This window comes from Panonychus citri, unplaced genomic scaffold, assembly GCF_014898815.1.
Source record: "Panonychus citri isolate SS breed McGregor unplaced genomic scaffold, ASM1489881v1 Contig00023, whole genome shotgun sequence".
In the NCBI taxonomy this organism is placed as follows: Eukaryota; Metazoa; Arthropoda; class Arachnida; order Trombidiformes; family Tetranychidae; genus Panonychus; species Panonychus citri.
In genome coordinates, this window is record NW_026515428.1 from 1,314,436 (window position 1) to 1,335,527 (window position 21,092).

At 33.0% G+C, this 21,092-nt stretch overlaps 6 protein-coding genes across 6 annotated transcripts; all 6 read left to right on the plus strand.

Annotated features, from left to right (window-relative positions):
- Positions 1 to 2,479: 2,479 nt before the first annotated feature.
- LOC128394718 (BTB/POZ domain-containing adapter for CUL3-mediated RhoA degradation protein 2-like) lies at positions 2,480 to 3,671 on the plus strand. Its single transcript, XM_053355078.1, has 3 exons — positions 2,480 to 2,812; positions 2,882 to 3,375; positions 3,442 to 3,671. Exons 1-3 carry the CDS (start codon positions 2,614 to 2,616, stop codon positions 3,499 to 3,501), a joined length of 753 nt encoding a protein of 250 aa, XP_053211053.1. The 5' UTR covers positions 2,480 to 2,613; the 3' UTR covers positions 3,502 to 3,671.
- A 2,706-nt stretch (positions 3,672 to 6,377) lies between these two features.
- Positions 6,378 to 7,274, plus strand: LOC128396628 (BTB/POZ domain-containing adapter for CUL3-mediated RhoA degradation protein 3-like). Its single transcript, XM_053357242.1, has 3 exons — positions 6,378 to 6,576; positions 6,646 to 7,145; positions 7,212 to 7,274. The coding sequence occupies exons 1-3, from the start codon at positions 6,378 to 6,380 to the stop codon at positions 7,272 to 7,274; spliced, it is 762 nt and encodes a 253-aa protein (XP_053213217.1).
- Positions 7,275 to 9,169: 1,895 nt separating this feature from the next.
- Positions 9,170 to 10,070, plus strand: LOC128396629 (BTB/POZ domain-containing adapter for CUL3-mediated RhoA degradation protein 3-like). The gene is made up of 3 exons (XM_053357243.1): positions 9,170 to 9,368; positions 9,438 to 9,931; positions 10,011 to 10,070. The coding sequence occupies exons 1-3, from the start codon at positions 9,170 to 9,172 to the stop codon at positions 10,068 to 10,070; spliced, it is 753 nt and encodes a 250-aa protein (XP_053213218.1).
- A 4,932-nt stretch (positions 10,071 to 15,002) lies between these two features.
- LOC128396630 (BTB/POZ domain-containing adapter for CUL3-mediated RhoA degradation protein 2-like) lies at positions 15,003 to 15,458 on the plus strand. Its single transcript, XM_053357244.1, has 2 exons — positions 15,003 to 15,186; positions 15,250 to 15,458. Exons 1-2 carry the CDS (start codon positions 15,003 to 15,005, stop codon positions 15,456 to 15,458), a joined length of 393 nt encoding a protein of 130 aa, XP_053213219.1.
- Positions 15,459 to 16,330: 872 nt separating this feature from the next.
- LOC128395759 (BTB/POZ domain-containing adapter for CUL3-mediated RhoA degradation protein 3-like) lies at positions 16,331 to 21,037 on the plus strand. The gene is made up of 4 exons (XM_053356246.1): positions 16,331 to 16,567; positions 16,677 to 17,182; positions 17,239 to 17,706; positions 20,461 to 21,037. Exons 1-3 carry the CDS (start codon positions 16,357 to 16,359, stop codon positions 17,338 to 17,340), a joined length of 819 nt encoding a protein of 272 aa, XP_053212221.1. The 5' UTR covers positions 16,331 to 16,356; the 3' UTR covers positions 17,341 to 17,706; positions 20,461 to 21,037.
- On the plus strand, positions 18,435 to 19,799 carry LOC128395785 (BTB/POZ domain-containing adapter for CUL3-mediated RhoA degradation protein 2-like). The gene is made up of 3 exons (XM_053356272.1): positions 18,435 to 19,024; positions 19,088 to 19,584; positions 19,651 to 19,799. Exons 1-3 carry the CDS (start codon positions 18,826 to 18,828, stop codon positions 19,708 to 19,710), a joined length of 756 nt encoding a protein of 251 aa, XP_053212247.1. The 5' UTR covers positions 18,435 to 18,825; the 3' UTR covers positions 19,711 to 19,799.
- Positions 21,038 to 21,092: the final 55 nt, after the last annotated feature.

The following is a 21,092-nucleotide window of genomic DNA, read 5'->3' on the forward strand; positions in this document are numbered from 1 at the left end:
CAGCTGATTCTAATTATATTGTACAATTTGTGTTCATAAGAATCTAGTTTGATAATGTTGGGTGAAATTCTCGATCTAAATTCACCAGTTTTGAAAATTCGAACTAAACATAAAAAATCGAGAAAAATCACTTTTTCTGAGTTTGGAAGGGCCTAGAAAATCAATTAATCAGTTGATTTTTTTTCTGAAAGCTCAATTATAATCACCTAAGTCTTTTTAAAAGATTAAGGTAATTAGAAATTTTACAATTGATAGAATAAAGATTTAGTGGATAATCGAAGCGAAAAAGTCCAAAAAATTTGCCGAGCAAATCAAAGGGGGGAGTATTACTTTTTTTGGAAATTTGTTATTTTTGAAAATTGACTTTTTTCGACTTTTTTACAATAATTAATTAATTGTTCGATTTATTAATTTTTTTTTAATTAAAATAAAATTCTTACTATTTTCTCGCTAGTTTAAGATAGATATTAAAAAAATCGTACCACTAATTAAATCAAAAATCAAAAATGAAGTTCCGTAACTTTGAGTGAATCAATCTAATACAATCGAAGATTTCAAGAAACGAAACCTCAACATTATCGTGTCAACATCAGAATTGATTGATTCATGTGAGGCAGAATTGAAGAGACATGAGGTTAAACCAATCTGTCAAATTGTGTTGATAACATCACCCGAAGAAGAGGACAAGCTGATTAAAAATTCAGTCAAACCTGTTGTCTTACTTTCGATGAATCGAGTAAGACGACAGTACTCATCTTACTCAGCCGTGTCGCATGATAATTTCCTCAAGCATTGGGAATTGTTTAACAAGTTGTGTTTAAAATCGCATTCACAATTTCTGTTTGTGCTGAATGAAAAACATACCAAATTAAATTGTTGCTGGTCATTTTATTATCAGGGTGAAAGCTTGTCAAGAGTTGAATCTGATGGTTCAGCTAGGATCGATGGAAAGCTCGTTACTGATGTAAGTTGACCACGATTACTTTTCATTTCATAATATTTTTGCTTTATTTTATCAGATTGTATTTCAAGAAGGTCGAATCTACGATTCAATTCTGGATTTGATGCTGATTTCAAATCAGCAATCAAGCAATACAAAAGCCGAGAGAGAGGAAATCAAATAACAAACCCATTACCAAGTGCCTTTTCTTAATATAAATCAACCACTATTGGCCTGTTACCCAGCACCAACTCGAACCTATTTTCCGTCGCAACCCAATAAGCCAAGTGTAAAATCATTGAAAAATCTGAAGCTGGTCCACCTCATTCCCGAAATATGTCAATTTGAATTTTTTTCAGGCTACTGTGTCGAAGTCGCTTACACTTCAACAGCTCTCAATAGATGTTTGATTGCAAGTGAAATCCGTAAGCGCCTTTGCTCAGAGATTGGTTATGGTTAAGTTGACATACCTGCCTATGTGAAGATGACTTGGAAGTGTCAACGATTCACTAATTTTATCCCACTCAAAGTCGAGGTGAATGCTGTCACCCATTCAACCGAACCTGTTGATCTATTATGAAGATTTCGTGAATCTCATCCTCCCTCTCCCTCTTCCTCTTTTTATCATTTGCATATTGCTTTCTCTTAATAATTTAATAAATAACTAGATAACAGATTTTTATAACCAACACTCGTCTAATTGTTCTCATTCCTCACAATTAAATCTCTTAGGGAAGAGTTTGTAATTTAATCAATTGATCAGTTGCTAAAAAACAATCAGGAAAAACTCCTTTTCCCAGAACAAATCGAGATTCTGACTTTCTGCTCAGCCGTTTGCATTTTTGAATTTACAATAAACTCAAAGTAGTCAATCGATCCACTTTGGAGATTTGAAATTGAATTCGACCAATTTACTTCCCCTTGATGCGATAGGTGATAAAATGTTAATCTACTCGACTAAAGATCAGCTGAAAGTATCATTCGAGTTGATTGGAAACTTTGTTTTGAAGGAACGAGAACTCGAAAAACTTTCGAGAGTTCATATTCTATGACAGTACATATAGAGCCAAAGACTTTGAATTTGCATAAATTTTTAATTATTTGCGCAAGCGAAGATCAATTTTGATATCTAACTACTTTCAATATCAATACATATAATTTTATCTTTGTTTTGAATTTATCTTTAAATGATTAAAAATTTATGCAAACTGCAAGTCTTTGGCTGTATATGAAAATATATGTAATATTGAGAGGGACGAAGACTGAGAGATTCTCAGAGATAAATTGGTCACATTACAAGGAAATGACGAAAGTCGGAAGACATTAACTGATCCCTTTCGTTATTATATATTATATATTATATATTATATATTATTATATTCGAGAACTAATTAGTGGTAACCAAGGTCTGAAGTTCAATTAATTGGAAGAATCAAATTAATTTATCTTTTTCTTCTAATCATCATGAGAATCTTGTAAATTTCTCATTATTTTAAGATTTCTAATTATAAAAACGATCTTTTAATTATGTTTTTGCATTTCTTTTGATGGGGTGGATTCGTTTCTGGTTATTTATTACTAGTTTTTAAGTTTCGCTTATCATTATCCAATTAACATCATAAGCTGTTTACTTTCTTGTGCTTGCAGTAAAAATCATCTAAAATTGTTCGAAGATGAGTGAATCCAACGATAAAAGTGAATCAGAACTTTCAAATGAAACTTTTACTCCAGTTGAAAACGAACAAAGTGAATTTGTGAAGCTGAATGTTGGTGGATACTTATTTCAAACAACAATCGCTACACTCACGAAAGTCGATTGTATGTTCAAAGGGATGTTTTCAGAAGGATTCGAGGCTAAAAAGGATCCAGAAGGTAAGATATTTCAGATTCATATTAACGCATTTCGTTTTGGATGTTATTTTAATCTCACTCATTCAATAGGCTGGATACTTATTGATAGGGATGGAAAACATTTTGGAAAAATTTTGCAATTTCTTCGAAACATGAAAGTTACTTTACCAGATAATGTCGAAGAAATTCGGGAACTTTTAACTGAAGCTATTTACTATTCGATTGAAAAGTTAACTGTTTTATGTGAATCAGAGTTGCGAATATGCAAAGAGAAAAAATGTGTATTAATTACATCAAGTAATGAAACCTCTATGTTTATCATTCGAAACTCGTTCAAACCTGTCGTTAAATTGTACATTTCTCAAACCAACCTGTTGAATAAATGCAATACATTGACGGCGATAACAAATCTGTATAGAAATGTTGACCTTTTTGATAAATTGTGCAGCAATACAGATGGTCGAATCGTTTATATCAAGAATTTGGCTAAAGATGATACACGATGTTATTGGACATTCTATGAGCATCACGGTAAACAGGTTGGCTTTATTGATTGCATTTTTAACACTCTACCCCAAATTACGGTAAGGCTCATAGTAAATCAGTTTTTTGGATGACTTCTAATAAATGTTTCTCATTATTTTTAACAGGTGAGCTTCTCAGAGGGTCAAATATACGAAAAAGTTTTGCAATTACTTGTAAATGATTAAAACAATGGACTCTAATTATTTGCTTGATTTTGATTTTGTTTTGACCTTACTTGCATTAAATAAATATACTGTCCCGAACAGATCAAAATCCTTGGTGTCAATTCTTACTCGTCATTCACCTTCTTAACTGCTGAGAGCACAATCGAATCTTTAACAACCGAGCAGTCATATAATACAAGGTCAAAGATCAATAGAAAGGTGAATTCAAGTTGATTAGCAACTCCAGAAACAAGAACTCAAAAATGCGAAAACAAAAATTGATAGATAATTTAATGCAGAGTTGAATTATAAGAAATTCTCTCTCAGGTAAACGATGTAATATCTTAAAACGTTCTTATTGCATTATCGTTTAATATATTTCAAGGTAATGAATCATGAAACATTTACAACAGAAGACGGTGAGCATGAAGATGATTCCGAGGATTCACAATCAACCTAAAAAATTTACTTGTGAAGTAATTAAAAGACAAAGCTAAGTGCTAAAGACGACACGATTTTCTACTGTGATCATTTACTTGCCGATGCTTTTACCAAAGATCAACACTGAGAAAATTTATTCTTCCACATCATTTGAGTCAATCTTTGAAACTGAATGTCGGTGGATCTTTATTCCAAACATCAATCGCTACTCTTACGAAAGTTGATTGTATATTCAAAGAGCTGTTTTCCCGAGGATTCGAGGTCCGAACTGATTCAGAGGGTAAAATTTCAAATTCATATTAAAACATTTTTTCCCACTAAAAGACGAGGTGAATAATGTCACCCATTCAACCAAACCTGTTGATCTTTCACCTGTAAACGTTACTACAAACTACATGAAAAGACCAACCTTACTGCATCTACATTATCATTGGATAAGTTTGAAGGTCTAGATGATGAAACTGAAGACAGTGATGAAGATGAATATGAAGAATTGTCAGATTTTGAAGATGATTCCGAAGATTCGATTGAAAATCACAATAAATCTAAAGAATTCAACCCTGAAGTACTTGAAAGACAAAACTCTGCCAAAAACGACCCAAATGACGCGATCGAAATCTTCCAGACCAACAGAGCGACCATATTCAGTGCTAAACCTGCACCCGCTATCGCTTCAGTCAAATGGACTGACAGGAGTATTAAAATCAACTGCGACATTAAAAAGATTGGTCAACAGCTTGGAGATAAATCACTAAGACTAGAAAGGCTAGAAAACGACGAGATTGAAAAAATGGTCGCCGATTCTATTAAACTTAACGATTTCAACCTAGAGAACAGTCTCATCATTTCAACAAATTCTATTTATCAAGACCATTCATCTACTTACAAATATGGCCTACCAATTGAACTTATTATCGAAGCGATGACCACGAAGAAGCACAATCCGTTCATCAACTTGGAACGATTAGAAATCATTGGCGATTCTTTCCTTAAATACATCGTGTTATCATTTCTTTTTCTTAAATTATACGATTTGAACGAAGCACGAATTACTTTTCTAAAGATGAACCTAATCTCGAACTTTAATCTTCTTCATCTTGGTCGATCGAAAGGATTAGCTCAACATATTTGTGACAGAACATTTTATCCTCGAGCTAATTGGTAATCGAACACCTATTCAGCTATTCATCTACAAATCGAGAGTTTACCGAGCAAGAAATTTCCGATAAAAGTATCGCTGACATGGTCGAGGGTATGATCGGGGCTCATCTAACCTGTTTAGGTGAAGATGCAGCTATTCAATTCCTTTGTTGGATTAGACCCTCCCTAGAGCTCTCTGATTGCTCGTCATCTATGAGTTGATCTCGAAGTTAACAAGTGGTTAACAGGAGATAATCTAGAATACCGCTTATTTTGTTTGCTTTGCGCCAGAAGATCAGAAAATTGAATTGAAGAACACTATCAATATGTATGATCTTACTGAAAAAAGGACTTCCCAATTATCAAAACCTCGAATTTCAAGTGACCTTTTTAACTCGAATGGTTAAGAATTTTTGAGATCAACTGACGGTGGAATCTAACCTTACAGTGAGAGTAAAAGTCGAGTCATTTTTTACTGTGATCATTTACCTGCCGATGCCAGAAAAGTGCTTAAAATCAACACTGAGAAAATTTATTCTCAAAATAAAATTGTAATAAAATTTATAGTTATTACCGGAAAAGGTAATAATTAGTTATTACTTTTAGAGTTTTAGAGTAGAGCACGAGTAACCGTTCATGAGAAATTCTGATTGAAATGAAAGAAAAGATTCAATTCGAACAATTCGAAAAGAGGAAAATGTGAACAACGGTAAGACCAAACGTCAAATGTGTGCGAGATTTGAGATTAATTTCAGCTCATATTATTCGGTTGTTTAATTTACTTCCACTCGATGAGATTGGTGATAAAAAGTCAATCTACTCGACCAAAGATCAACTGAAAGTATCGTTCAAGTTGATTAGAAACTTTGTCTTAAAGGAACAAGAACTCGAAAATCTGAAAACTTCCAAGAGTTCATATTCTATAAGAGTACATGTACAGCCAAAGACTCTGAGTTTGCATAAATTGTTAATCATTTGCGCAAGTAATGGTAATCAAGTGAAGTTTACTTTCGATATCTAACATCTTCCAATATTTGTGGTAACTAAAGTCTGAAGTTCAATTAATTGGAAGAATCAAATTAAATTATTGTTTTTCTTCTAATTATCATGAGAATCTTGTAAATTTCTCATCATTTTAAGATTTCCTATTATAAAAACGATCTTTTAATTATGTTTTTGCATTTCTTTTGATGGCGTGGATTTGTTTCTGGTTACTTATTACTAGTTTTTAAGTTTCGCTTATCATTATCCAATTGACATCATAAGCTATTTACTTTCTTGTGCTTGCAGTAAAAATTTTCTAAAATTGTTCCAAGATGAGTGAATCCAACGATAAAAATGAATCAGAACTTCCAACTGAAGCTCTTACTCCAGTTGAAAATGAACAAAGTGAATTTGTGAAGCTAAATGTCGGTGGATTTTTATTCCAAACAACAATGGCTACACTCACGAAAGTCGATTGTATGTTCAAAGGGATGTTTTCAGAAGGATTCGAGGCTCAAAAGGATCCAGAAGGTAAGATATTTCAGATTCATGTTAACGCATCTTGTTTTGGATAATATTTTAATCTCACTCATTCAATAGGTTGGATACTTATTGATAGGGATGGAAAACATTTTGGAAAAATTTTGGAATTCCTACGAAACACGGAAATTACTTTACCAGATAATGTTAAAGAAATTCGGGAACTTTTAACTGAAGCTATTTACTATTCGATTGAAAGGCTAACTGTTTTATGTGAATCAGAGTTGCGAATATGCAGAGAGAGAAAAAAAAGTGCACTAATCACATCAAGTAATGAAAGCTCTTCGTTTATCATTCGAAACTCGTTTAAACCTGTCGTTAAATTGTACATTTCTCAAACCAACCTGTTGGATAAATGCAATTCATTCACGGCGATAACAAATTTGTATAGAAATGTTGACCTTTTTGATAAATTGTGCAGCAATACAAATGGTCGAATCGTTTATATCAAGAATTTGTCTAAAGATGATACACAATGTAATTGGACATTCTATGAGCACCACGGTAAACAGATTGACTATATTGATTGCATTACTAGTACTCCTCCATCCGCAATTACGGTAAGGCTCATAGTAAATGAGTTTTTTGGATAACTTCTAATAAATGTTTCTCATTATTTTTAACAGGTGAGCTTCTCAGAGGGTCAAATATACGAAAAAGTTTTAAGGCTAGTTGTGAATGGCAAATAATCAAACAAAAGGACTCAATGTGCTTTCGTTTTAATCTTGTTCGTTTTAAATAAACATAAAATTGAACCAGAATCTTTCCTCTTCTCTATCAAACTTGTTTTCATACCTTTTTAGCGCGAAAATGCATTGTAAAAATTTTTACGTTTCATTCCATAGAATAAGTTTAGAAGACAACAAGAAAATATTTTCCTTTCATGTTTTCGATATCAGGATGAGTTTTTTTTTATTAATAATTACATGTAGATCGTAAAAAGCTTTTTCATAATTTACGTGTCTGCCCATGTAATCGTTTCACTCAATATTTTGGGATATTCAGTTGACAATTTCTTTGTGATTTCGAATAAATCGAAAGAAGAAAAAGATTTGTCTTTTTGCATTACTGCAAGTCGGTTAGCAACAAAAATTCCCTTGATCATGTGAGAGCTTGTTATTATTTTAAACGGTCAATGTTTATGTTCTCATTTAATTCGCTAATGCTCCTTAGCTTCATAATATGAGTCAACTTTTATCAGATTTTCATGAATAAGTTGTCTAATCCGTTGTTACATATTCGTTTCGTCATGGCTTCATGGTCTCGTTCTATGCTTTTCAAGGGTAGAATTGTTTAGGGGAAAAACAGCATTGAGTGTTTCATATTTTAAGTTTTATGTTGGAAGAAAAAATGTCAGCTAGAAATTATTAACTGAACCAAGGGCTGAGAAACAAGATTCTAAAAACAAATCAAGAACTGATTCAATATAAAGGGCGTTGAGGATAAGGTGATAAAATGAATAAACAGATCCTCCTTTTCCAAACACTTTATCCTTAACATCCTTTATTAATTTTATCATCGCAGAATAATCACTAACAATTCATTTATTCATTCATTTCCTAATAGTTATAACGATTCACGATTTGTTATACGAAGATGTAATAAAAAATAGGAATCGTATAGACATGGAAAAAATATCAGCAGAAAGAAGACAAAGATATTCAACAACAAAAAATAGAACCAATGTCATGAATGGTCAGGGTCAAAAGCTATTAATTAATGCAAAAAAGTGCGTTAAATTGACCAAATTAAAATGTTAATTAGATTAATAAGAGGATTAGACAGAAAAGAAAGAGGAAAGGGAGAGAGAAGGGATGAATTATGACATACGGGGCAATGAAAGGGGAGAGAGAAGATGGAGTATCAGATAAATATAAGTTTTTTAATTGTATAAACCGCATGCTTTTGCATATCAAACCTTCGAGAGGTTAATCAAAAGTTTTGATCACTCTGTTTAACTTGAATGTGAACAAAATGATTGTGATGATGATGAAATTGACCAAAAAAGACAAAAAAGATCATATTCATGAATTTGATCTCTTAAATTTACTCAGAAAAGCGAGCAATGTTGATCGCATGATTTGTCTTGTAACGATTATCTTTTTTCATGCTGATAATAATCCAATTAGTTTTGCATAAATTTGAACATCTCATAGAAGGACGGAAAATAAATACGAAATAAGAAAGAATTGAGCACAATATGTAGAGGGATGGAGAATGAGAGATTCTCAGAGATAAATCGATCACATTACAAGAAAATGACGTTATTATATATATTTCGTTATTATATTTGAGAACTGATTAGTGGTACTCAAAGTCTGAAGTTCAATTAATTGGAAGAATCAAATTAAATTATTGTTTTTCTTCTAATTATCATGAGAATCTTGTAAATTTCTCATCATTTTAAGATTTCCTATTATAAAAACGATCTTTTAATTATGTTTTTGCATTTCTTTTGATGGCGTGGATTTGTTTCTGGTTACTTATTACTAGTTTTTAAGTTTCGCTTATCATTATCCAATTGACATTCTAAGCTGTTTAGTTTCTTGTGCTTGCAGTAAAAATTTTCTAAAATTGTTCCAAGATGAGTGAATCCAACGATAAAAATGAATCAGAACTTCCAACTGAAGCTCTTACTCCAGTTGAAAATGAACAAAGTGAATTTGTGAAGCTAAATGTCGGTGGATTTTTATTCCAAACAACAATGGCTACACTCACGAAAGTCGATTGTATGTTCAAAGGGATGTTTTCAGAAGGATTCGAGGCTCAAAAGGATCCAGAAGGTAAGATATTTCAGATTCATGTTAACGCATCTTGTTTTGGATAATATTTTAATCTCACTCATTCAATAGGTTGGATACTTATTGATAGAGATGGAAAACATTTTGGAAAAATTTTGGAATTTCTACGAAACATGGAAATTACTTTACCAGATAACGTTAAAGAAATTCGGGAACTTTTAACTGAAGCTATTTATTATTCAATCAAAGCTGTGGTTCATGATTGCGAGAGTAAGTTAAAGAGGTTGAAAAAAGGCGCACAAATTGTATTTACCACATCTATCGAAAATGCCCCGATGGCCGGTTCTGTATTTCCATTCAAGCCTGAAGTTAGATTGACGATTATTCATCCTGGAACTTCATCGAGTAGATACTCAGGTCAATCGATTGAAAATCTTTGTAAAAATTATCAACTTTTTGATAATTTATGCCTTAGATCTAATGGCCAAATTGGTTTGGTCAAGAGTGTTTCAAAAGATCAACCAATTTGCACATGGTCTTTTCTTGGATATAATGGATCACCTCGTGAAGTCTCTTGTATCAGAATCGTGAACAGCTACCCCCAAGTAAGCTTCTCTCCTTTTAAACAATATTACAGAATCTAATGGAAATTTTCACTTTCATTTCACTTCTATATTGCAACAGGTTGATTTTCCAGAGGGCCAAATATACGAAAATGTTTTGCAATTACTTGCAAATGATTAAAACAATGGACTCTAATTATGCGCTTTATTGGGATTTGTTTTGACCTTACTTGGATTGAATAAATATATTGTCCCGAACAAATCAAAATCTTTGGTCTCAATTCTTACTCTTCATTTACCTTCTCAACTGCTGAGAGCACAATCGAATTTTTAACAACCGAGCGGTCATACAGTCACCCAAATTGCGTTTGGAACAAAAATTAAATCATTCGCGCACAGAAAGAAATCAAATTGTGATTAACTTCAATGTCTTATCGAAACTTCAATGTTTCTTATGTTAAATTTTATTTTATCAATTCATAGATAAATAGTTTAATTGATTGTGTGCGCGAGTGATTAGATTTTGTTATCAACTCAATTTTGGTGGCTATTTAATACAAGGTCAAAGATAAATAGAAAGGTGAATTCGAGTTGATTAGCAACTCTAGAAACCTTACCACCATTCTATTCATCTGCAAATCGAGAGTTTACCGAGCAAGAAATTTCCGATAAAAGTATCGCTGACATGGTCGAGGGTATGATCGGGGCTCATCTAACCTGTTTAGGTGAAGATGCAGCTATTCAATTCCTTTGTTGGATTAGACCCTCCCTAGAGCTCTCTGATTGCTCGTCATCTATGAGTTGATCTCGAAGTCAAGAAATGGTTAACAGGAGATAATCTAGAATACCGCTTATTTTGTTTGCTTTGCGCCAGAAGATCAGAAAATTGAATTGAAGAACACTATCAATACATGTATGTATCATCTTACTGAAAAAAGGAATTCCCAATTATCAAAAGCCTGACTTTTCAAGTGACCTTTTAAACTCGAATGGTGACGAATTTTTGAGCTCAACTGAAAGTGGAATCTTACCTTATAGTGAGAGTAAAAATTGAGTCATTTTCTATTGTGATCATTTACCTGCCGATGCTTTTACCAGAAAAGTGCCAAAGATCAACACAGAGAAAATTTATTCTTAAAATAAATAACTAAAGTTAGTAGAAAATATCACCACTTCACAAGTTGATCATTTCCGGTAGAAAGCAATTGGATAAACAATTAGCAGAAATGGACGCTTATTATGAAGCAGTTAAAATCCTTTGGGCTCATGAAGAGCTGGACGGTGGTTTTCGACCTTTGGATAGTAAAGTTATCTTGGATAAACTTATAGAAAAGTACAACCTGAAGACGGATCGAACTGAACTCAAAGATTGGGAAAAAGAATGTAACTCAATTCGAAAAGTTTGGAGAGAGGAAAACGAGATAAATGGCAACAATAAACGAGAAGCACCAGAATTTCCACCAAAACCTGGTACTCACAATAAGCGCTGTCGATATGGTTTGGTCTATTCGAAAGTTCTTACCGGTTATCAATCTATGGATTCACCTTGTTGGCTTTATAAATTGACCTTAACAAAAGTAACAAGTGGTCAATTGATCCACTTCGGAGATTTGGGATTGATTTCGTTTAATTTACTTTCACTTGATGTAATTGGTCAAAAGGAGCTAAAGGTTTTAGGTCAACCGTTTGCATTTTATAATTTACAACAAATTGTCATCATTCATTCAATGTCACCACAAGAAACGATTATCCAGTGCTGAGCTAAGAATTGGTCATTACCATTCTTAGAACTGATTATTCACTCTACCGAAATGATCTTTTCTTTACTGTAAACATTAACTGAATAAATAAATATATGCAAACAGTTAAATTACATACAATTAATTGCTTGTTAAAATTCGGAATCGAATTGCTCTTTTGTCGGTTTTAGAAGGGTCTTGTGAATTTCTCATCATTTGTCGAATATTCAATCTTAATTGCGATCTTTTAATTAGTTTCTGTTAATTCACATGACGAGGGCGGATTTTTTCTAGTATAAAACCATTGTAAGAATTGGATATTGTTCAGTTGAGATCATTAGCCTCACGATTGTTTATATATTCATAATCATTTCTGTTTCTTGTGTATATTCAACTAACGTTCCAAAATTGTTCATTATGAGTGTATTAGCAGCTCCGAGTGAAAGTATCGTGAAACAAAAACTAAGTGAATTCGTGAAGCTAAATGTTGGTGGACATTTGTTCCAAACTACAATCTCTACTCTCACGAAGGTCGATTGTCTTTTAAAAGACATGTTTTCAGACGAAATAGATGTGACTAAGCATTCAGAAGGTGAGAAATTAAATTTTTATTTATCATTTGTTCGTATTAATACTAAATTTAGTATTAGAGACTGAGCGTCAAGCAATCGACCGATCCATCAATTTCCAGCGAAAACTAAACGTATTCAAGTCTCAGACATAATAAAATTAGATTCATATTTCTGAGCAACAGGTTGGGTGCTTATCGACAGAGATGGTGAACAGTTTGGAAATATTTTAAAATTTCTTCGAGATGGAAAAGTTTGTTTACCAGAAACCATCAAGGAAATAAATGATCTACTTGCAGAAGCGAAGTACTATTTGATAGAGGGACTGGTAATTTCATGTGAGGCAAAACTGGCGAAACTCCAAAAAGTTGAGATCAAACCAATGTGTCAAGTTGCATTGATGGCCTCGGCTGATGAGGAGGCAAAGTTGCTCCGCAATTCAATCAAACCTGTTGTCACGCTTTCGATGAATCGCTTCAAAGTAGTTTATCCATTTTCCAATGAATCTCATGATTATTTGTTTAAAAATTGGGAATTATTCAACAAGTTGTGTTTAAAATTCAATATGAAATTTCTTTTCATCTTAAATGAGAAATTCGGGAATTCAGTTTGTTTATGGTCATTTTATTACCGCGGTAATGAGCTGGCCACTGTCGACTGTAGCACGGCTACACGCGGTAGAGATTTTAATTACGTGACCCATGTAGGTAAACGCTCTTGGCATTTCTAATCGTAATAATAATCGTTTTTTTCATGATATTATGATAGGTGTATTTTCAAGAAGAGAAAATCTATTGTGAACTTATGAACTTAATGGATGCGAGCTCGTCAAGTTCAGGCTTCTAAATGGTCAACGTCTCTCTGAGTTGATGGAAATGAACAACTGAATTAAATACAAATACTTTATTTTAGATTTTGCTTTTGTCTCTTTGTATTCTTCCATTATATAACACTGTGTTAATTATTATTAGCTGAATAGTTAGGACTATATGGATAACCAACAAAAGAAACCATTGTATGTTATAATGATTAATTACATATATTCTACATGTATTGTGAATTTAAGATATATTATAAATATTGTTTACTTTTCATTTATCTTTCAACGATTAAACTCTAATTTCATTTCAAATATTTCGATTGTTTCTTTCAAAATGTTGAATATGTTTTGCCTAATCGCAATATCACCTGATAATATGCAAACTATAAGAATTGGTTCATGTTTTACTTAGCTATTATTCAACAAATTATTTGCTAGCGATTATATACTATTAACGATTAATTGTTGACAACAAATCAACAAACAGTTGAAAGGCTTAACTTGCTTGAGATGGTCGAGTAATTGAATCAAATCATCGATTAACTTAACACCAGAGAAGTTTTATTGATATTCAGTAAACAGAAACATCACCCAAACTCACAGTCAACCAACAACCAATGAATCTCCTGATTTTCATTTATCATCATCTATTCAATGGCACAATAACAATCATTTTTCCAACAATTAACGATGGACAATTTATTGTAATCGCAATTTCGTTTATTTAATGAGACAATAACAAGTGTCTATTGTTAAGCAGAAACTTGAACATTTATTCAAGACTTCGTGAACGCGAGTAACCATGAGAAATTCTGATTGAAATGAAAGAAAAGATTCAATTCGAACAATTCGAAAAGAGGAAAATGTGAACAACGGTAAGACCAAACGAAAATTACCACCAAAACTTGGTACTAAGAAGCAATAAAGTGATCTTAACAACGGTGCTGGATGGTCAAATGTGTGCGAGATTTGAGATTAATTTCAGCTCATATATTATTCGGTTGTTTAAGGATCGATCACGATAGTGAAAGACTAAAGTCAAAGATGCGATTGGTGATAAAATACAATGCTGATACAAAAGTACAACCTGAAGACGGATCGAACTAAACTCAAAGATTGGGAAAAAGAATGCAATCTATTCGAAAAGTTTGGAGAGAAGAAAACGAGATAAATGGCAACAATAAACGAGAAGCACCAGAAGCACCACCAAAACCTAATACTCACAAAAAGCGCCGTCGATATGGTTTGGTCTATTCGAAAGTTCTAACAGGTTATCAATCTATGGATTCAAGAATTTTATCACGGTTCTATTTAAATATTTATATCTTTTAGTTACCAGTTGAATTTTCGATCATTAGTTGACAAGGTCACAGGTAGCATGGTTAAAAGGTTTTAATCCCTCAATAAAATCGAAGATTTCAAGAAACGAAACCTCAATATTATCGTATCGACATCAGTGCTTGAAGAGGGTCTCGATATCACACATTGTAACTTGATCATTCGCTACGATCCAGCTAGCACATTTCGAGCTTATGTACAAAGTAAAGGACGTGCTCGAAGTACTCAAGTTTATTTTGTTTTCTTTGCACCAGAAGATCAGAAAATTGAAGTGAAGAACACTATCAATATGTATCATCTTACTGAGAAGCGACTTCCCAATTATCAAAAGCCTGACTTTTCAAGTGACCTTTTAGACTCGAATGGTGAAGAATTTTTGAGATCAACTCGATGATGGCGATGATCGTTGCTCATCTAACCTGTTAATGGGAAGATGCAACCACAGTAAACTCTCGGTTAATGCATAACTCGATAAACGCATGAAATTGTGGGTTAAATCGCAGCTAATTCCCACTAGACAGCGTTAGAATAGACAAAAAATGCACAGCCAAAGGCAGAAAAAATGATCCATAATCATAGTAATCTTACCTAATAGAGATCTTAGAGTCAGATTTATTATTGTTATAAAAGCGGTTGATGTTGTGACAATGGAACCAAATGAAAATAAATCTCTAATAAAAGAACAATTTACCAATAGAGATAAAAGTGAATATGTTAAACTTAATGTTGGTGGAAGTTTATTCCAAACTACAATTTCTACACTAACGCGAGTCGATTGTATGTTGAAATCCATGTTTTCGGGACAACTACCTGTTCAGAAGGATCAAGAAGGTAAGAAAGTTTTTCGTTATTCTCAATTTGAGTGACAACTTGTTTGATTGACTTTTTCTACAGGTTGGGTTATGATCGATAGAAACGGAAAACACTTCGCTACAATATTGGATTTTCTTAGAAATAATTCAGTTAGATTACTGGATAATGCTGATGAAGTTGAAGAGTTATTGACTGAATCGATGTACTATTCAATTCAAGAACTTGTTGGTTTATGCGAATCGAAGTTAAAACTTCATCAAACTTTATCAAAAGCCCGACTTTTCAAGTGATGATATAGTAGCAATTAATCCAATTGTTTTTCTTCTTACGATTTTCGATTTCAATATTCTCGATTTGGTCAATGAACGTTTAACTCGTCGTTTTCATTGCCTAAACTTGAATCCTTTTCTCTTGGCCATTTAACCTTGACAACTACTGACCTACTACTTACTAAGGTCTTTTTGAAAATTTTTCTATTGGTGTCAAGTCAATTGAAAGGTCGGTTATAATAGCTTCTTGTTGTTTATTTGTTATTAGTTGGTTAAATATCAAAATATTGATTATATTTTAAGTTAAAACTTTTAACTAATCACCTTACAATTAATTTTTACAGTTAAAAGGCTTAGCTTGCATCAGATGATTAAGTAATTGAATCAAATGGAAATCAAATCATTGGTTAACTTCAGAAAAGTTTCATTTATTTTCAGTAAACAGAAACATCACCACAATTCACACTCATTACTTTTTGATTGCGAGTGTCTATTGTTAAGCAGAAACTCGGACTTAAATTGTCTTCAAGACTTCGTGAAAATAGCTTTTCCTTATTACTGCAATAGTGTTCGTATAAATAAAAGCAAACTCTTTTTCTAGAAGTCAAATGATCATCACGCCTTATTAATAATTAGTCGATGACTAATACAGAGTGTAAAGAAAGTAACGTTCATGGGTGGGGTTAAAGTTGCGTGAATTGATGGCGGTTGATTTGACTATTTAATTGAAGTAAAAATAGACAAACCAAATCAAGTCAATTGCGCAAGGGAAAAAATTGAACGTTACTTTCTTTACACTCTGTAGTCATTATCACATTTTCTGTTGTACCGTTAACATCCAATTAACTTTTGTTCTTTGTCTTATTTAAGTCTTCATTTACTACTAGTATTTTGTGCTTCGTTTTCTCCTTGAATTGCTATGACATCAGGTGAAAATAGTGAACCAACTCATCTGGATGAGAATTTAAATCTTAAAGATGAGATTTACATCAAAGGTGATCCAGGTCAATATGTGAAACTGAATGTCGGAGGATCTCTGTTTCAAACAACAATCGCTACTCTCACGCGAGTCGATTGTATGTTGAGAGCCATGTTTTCGGGACAATTAGGTGTCCATAAGGATTCAGAAGGTAAGTCACTCGTTGATCGATGAAAGACTCAACAATTTAGTATAACCGTTAATCAATGGACGGGTCTATGTTAGTGTGCGGATAATATTAATTTATTTTTCTGTTGCAGGTTGGATACGAATCGACAGAGATGGCGAACAGTTTGGGAACATTTTAAAATTTCTTCGAGATGGAAAAGTTTGTTTACCAGAAAGTGTTAAGGAAATAAACGACTTACTAGCCGAAGCAAATTTTTTGATTCAAGAATTGATTGATTCATGTGAGGCAGAATTGAAGAGACATGAGGTTAAACCAATCTGTCAAATTGTATTGATAACATCACCCGAAGAAGAGATCAAGCTGATTAAAAATTCAGTCAAACCTGTTGTCTTACTTTCGATGAATCGAGGAAGACCACAGCACTCCTCTTACTCAGCCGTGTCACATGATAATTTCCTCAAGCATTGGGAATTGTTTAACAAGTTTTGCTTAAAATCGCATTCACAATTTCTGTTTGTGCTGAATGAAAAACATACCGAATTAAATTGTTGCTGGTCATTTTATTATCAGGGTGAAAGCTTGTCAAGAGTAGCTTCTGATGGTGCGGCTAAGATCGATGGAAAGATTGTTACTAATGTAAGTTGAACATGATTACCTTTCATTTCATAATATTTCTTGCTTTATTTTATCAGATTGTATTTCGAGAAGGTCTAATCTACGACTCAATTCTGGATTTGATGCTTATTTCAAATCAACAATCAAGCAATAAAAAAGTCGGGAGAGAGGAAATCTAATAACCAACCCATTACCAAGTGCCTTCTCTGGATGAAAATCAACCACTTTTGGCCTGTTATTCAGCACCAACCCGAACTTATTTTCCATCGCAACCCAATAAGCCAAGTGTAAAATCATTGAAAAATCTGAAGCTGGTCCACCTCATTCCCGAAATATGTCAATTTGAATTTTTTTCAGGCTACTGTGTCGAAGTCGCTTACACAATACCAGCCATTTCATCGGCTCTCAATAGATGTTTGATTGCAAGTGAAATCCGTAAGCGCTTTTGCTCAGAAATTGGTTATGGTTTGGTTGACATACCTGCCCATGTGAAGATGACTTGGAAGTGTCAACGATTCACTAAATTTATCCCACTCAAAGTCGAGGTGAATAATGTCTCCATTCAACCATACCTGTTGATCTATTATAATGATTCTGTGAATCTCCCTCTCCCTCTCCCTCTTCCTCTTTTTATCATTTGCATATTGCTTTCTCTTAATAATTTAATAAATAACTAGATAACAGATTTTTATAACCAACACTCGTCTAATTGTTCTCATTCCTCACAATTAAATCTCTTAGGGAAGAACTTGTAATTCAATCAATTGATCAGTTGCTGAAAAACAATCAAGAAAAACTCCTTTTCCCAGAACCAATCGAGATTCTCACTTTCTGCTCAGCCGTTTGCATCTTTGAATTTACAATAAACTTAAAGTAGTCAATCGATCCACTTTGGAGATTTGGGATTGATTTCGTTTAATTTACTTCCCCTTGATGAGATTGGAGATGAAATGTCAATCTACTCGACTAAAGATCAACTGAAAGTATCATTCGAGTTGATTAGAAACTTTGTCTTGAAGAAACCAGAACTCGAAAAACTTGATCTTAAAAAACTTCCAAGAGTTCATATTCTATGACAGTACATATAGAGCCAAAGACTTTGAATTTGCATAAATTTTTAATTATTTGCGCAAGTAATCAAGTGAAGATTAATTTTGATATCTAACTTCTTTCAATATCAATACATATAATTTTATCTTTGTTTTGAATTTATCTCTAAATGATTAAAAATTTATGCAAACTCAAAGTCTTTGGCTGTATATGTAATATTGAGAGGGACGAAGACTGAGAGATTCTCAGAGATAAATCGGTCACATTACAAGGAAATGACGAAAGTCGGAAGATATTAACTGATCCCTTTCGTTATTATATTCGAGAACTAATTAGTGGTAACTAAGGTCTGAAGTTCAATTAATTGGAAGAATCAAATTAATTTATCGTTTTCTTCTAATCATCATGAGAATCTTGTAAATTTCTCATTATTTTAAGATTTCTAATTATAAAAACGATCTTTTAATTATGTTTTTGCATTTCTTTTGATGGGGTGGATTCGTTTCTGGTTATTTATTACTAGTTTTTAAGTTTCGCTTATCATTATCCAATTAACATCATAAGTTATTTACTTTCTTGTGCTTGCAGTAAAAATCATCTAAAATTGTTCCAAGATGAGTGAATCCAACGATAAAAGTGAATCAGAACTTTCAAATGAAGCTTTTACTCCAGTTGAAAACGAACAAAGTGAATTTGTGAAGCTGAATGTTGGTGGATTTTTATTTCAAACAACAATCGCTACTCTTACGAAAGTCGATTGTATGTTCAAAGGGATGTTTTCAGAAGGATTCGAGGCTAAAAAGGATCCAGAAGGTAAGATATTTCAGATTAACGCATTTCGTTTTGGATAATATTTTAATCTCACTCATTCAATAGGTTGGATACTTATTGATAGGGATGGAAAACATTTTGGAAAAATTTTGCAATTTCTTCGAAACATGAAAGTTACTTTACCAGATAATGTCGAAGAAATTCGGGAAATTTTAACTGAAGCTATTTACTATTTGATTGAAAAGTTAACTGTTTTATGTGAATCAGAGTTGCGAATATGCAGAGAGAAAAAAAAATGTGCATTAATTACATCAAATAATGAAAGCGCTATGTTTATCATTCGAAACTCGTTCAAACCTGTCGTTAAATTGTACATTTCTCAAACCAACCTGTTGGATAAATGCAATACATTGACGTCGATAACAAATCTTTATAGACATGTTAACCTTTTTGATAAATTGTGCAGCAATACAGATGGTCGAATCGTTTATATCAAGAATTTGGCTAAAGATGATACACGATGTTATTGGACATTCTATGAGCATCACGGTAAACAGGTTGGCTTTATTGATTGCATTTTTAACACTCTACCCCAAATTACGGTAAGGCTCATAGTAAATGAGTTTTTTGGATAACTTCTATTAAATGTTTCTCATTATTTTTAACAGGTGAGCTTCTCAGAGGGTCAAATATACGAAAAAGTTTTGCAATTACTTGTAAATGATTAAAACAATGGACTCTAATTATTTGCTTGATTTTGATTTTGTTTTGACCTTACTTGCATTAAATAAATATACTGTCCCGAACAGATCAAAATCCTTGGTGTCAATTCTTACTCGTCATTCACCTTCTTAACTGCTGAGAGCACAATCAAATTTTTAACAACCGAGCAGTCATATAATACAAGGTCAAAGATCAATAGAATGGTAAATTCAAGTTGATTAGCAACTCCAGAAACAAGAACACAAAAATGCGAAAACAAAAATTGATAGATAATTTAATGCAGAGATGAAATTATAAGAAATTCTCTCTCAGGTAAACGATGTAATATCTTAAAACGTTCTTATTGCATTATCGTTTTATATATTTCAAGGTAATGAATCCTGAAACATTTACAACAGAAGACGGTGAGCATGAAGATGATTCCGAGGATTCACAATCAACCTAAAAAATTTACTTGTGAAGTAATTAAAAGACAAAGCTAATTGCTAAAGACGACACGATTTTCTACTGTGATCATTTACCTGCCGATGCTTTTACCAAAGATCAACACTGAGAAAATTTATTCTTCCACATCATTTGAGTCAATCTTTGAAGCTGAATGTCGGTGGATCTTTATTCCAAACATCAATCGCTACTCTTACGAAAGTTGATTGTATATTCAAAGGGCTGTTATCACGAGGATTCGAGGTCCGAACTGATTCAGAGGGTAGAATTTCAAATTCATATTAAAACATTTTGTCCCACTAAAAGACGAGGTGAATAATGTCTCCCATTCAACCAAACCTGTTGATCTTTCATATGTCACCTGTAAACGCTACTACAAACTACAAGAAAAGACCAACCTTACTGCATCTACATTATCATTGGATAAGTTTGAAGGTCTGGATGATGAAACCTTCCCAACTGAAGACAGTGATGAAGATGAATATGAAGAATTGTCAGACTTTGAAGATGATTCTGAAGATTCGATTGAAAATCACAATAAATCTAAAGAATTCAACCTTGAAGTACTTGAAAGACAAAACTCTGCCAAAAACGACCCAAATGACGCGATCGAAATCTTCCAGACAAACAGAGCGACCATATTCAGTGCTAAACCTGCACCCGCTATCGCCCCAGTCAAATGGACTGATAGAGGTATTAAAATAAACTGCGACATTAAAAAGATTGGTCAGCAACTTGGAGATAAATCACTAAGACTAGAAAGGCTAGAAAACGACGAGATTGAAAAAATGGTCGCCGATTCTATTAAACTTAACGATTTCAACCTGGAGAACAGTCTCATCATTTCAACAAATTCTATTTATCAAGACCATTCATCTACTTACAAATATGGCCTACCAATTGACCACGAAGAAGCACAATCCGTTCATCAACTTAGAACGAT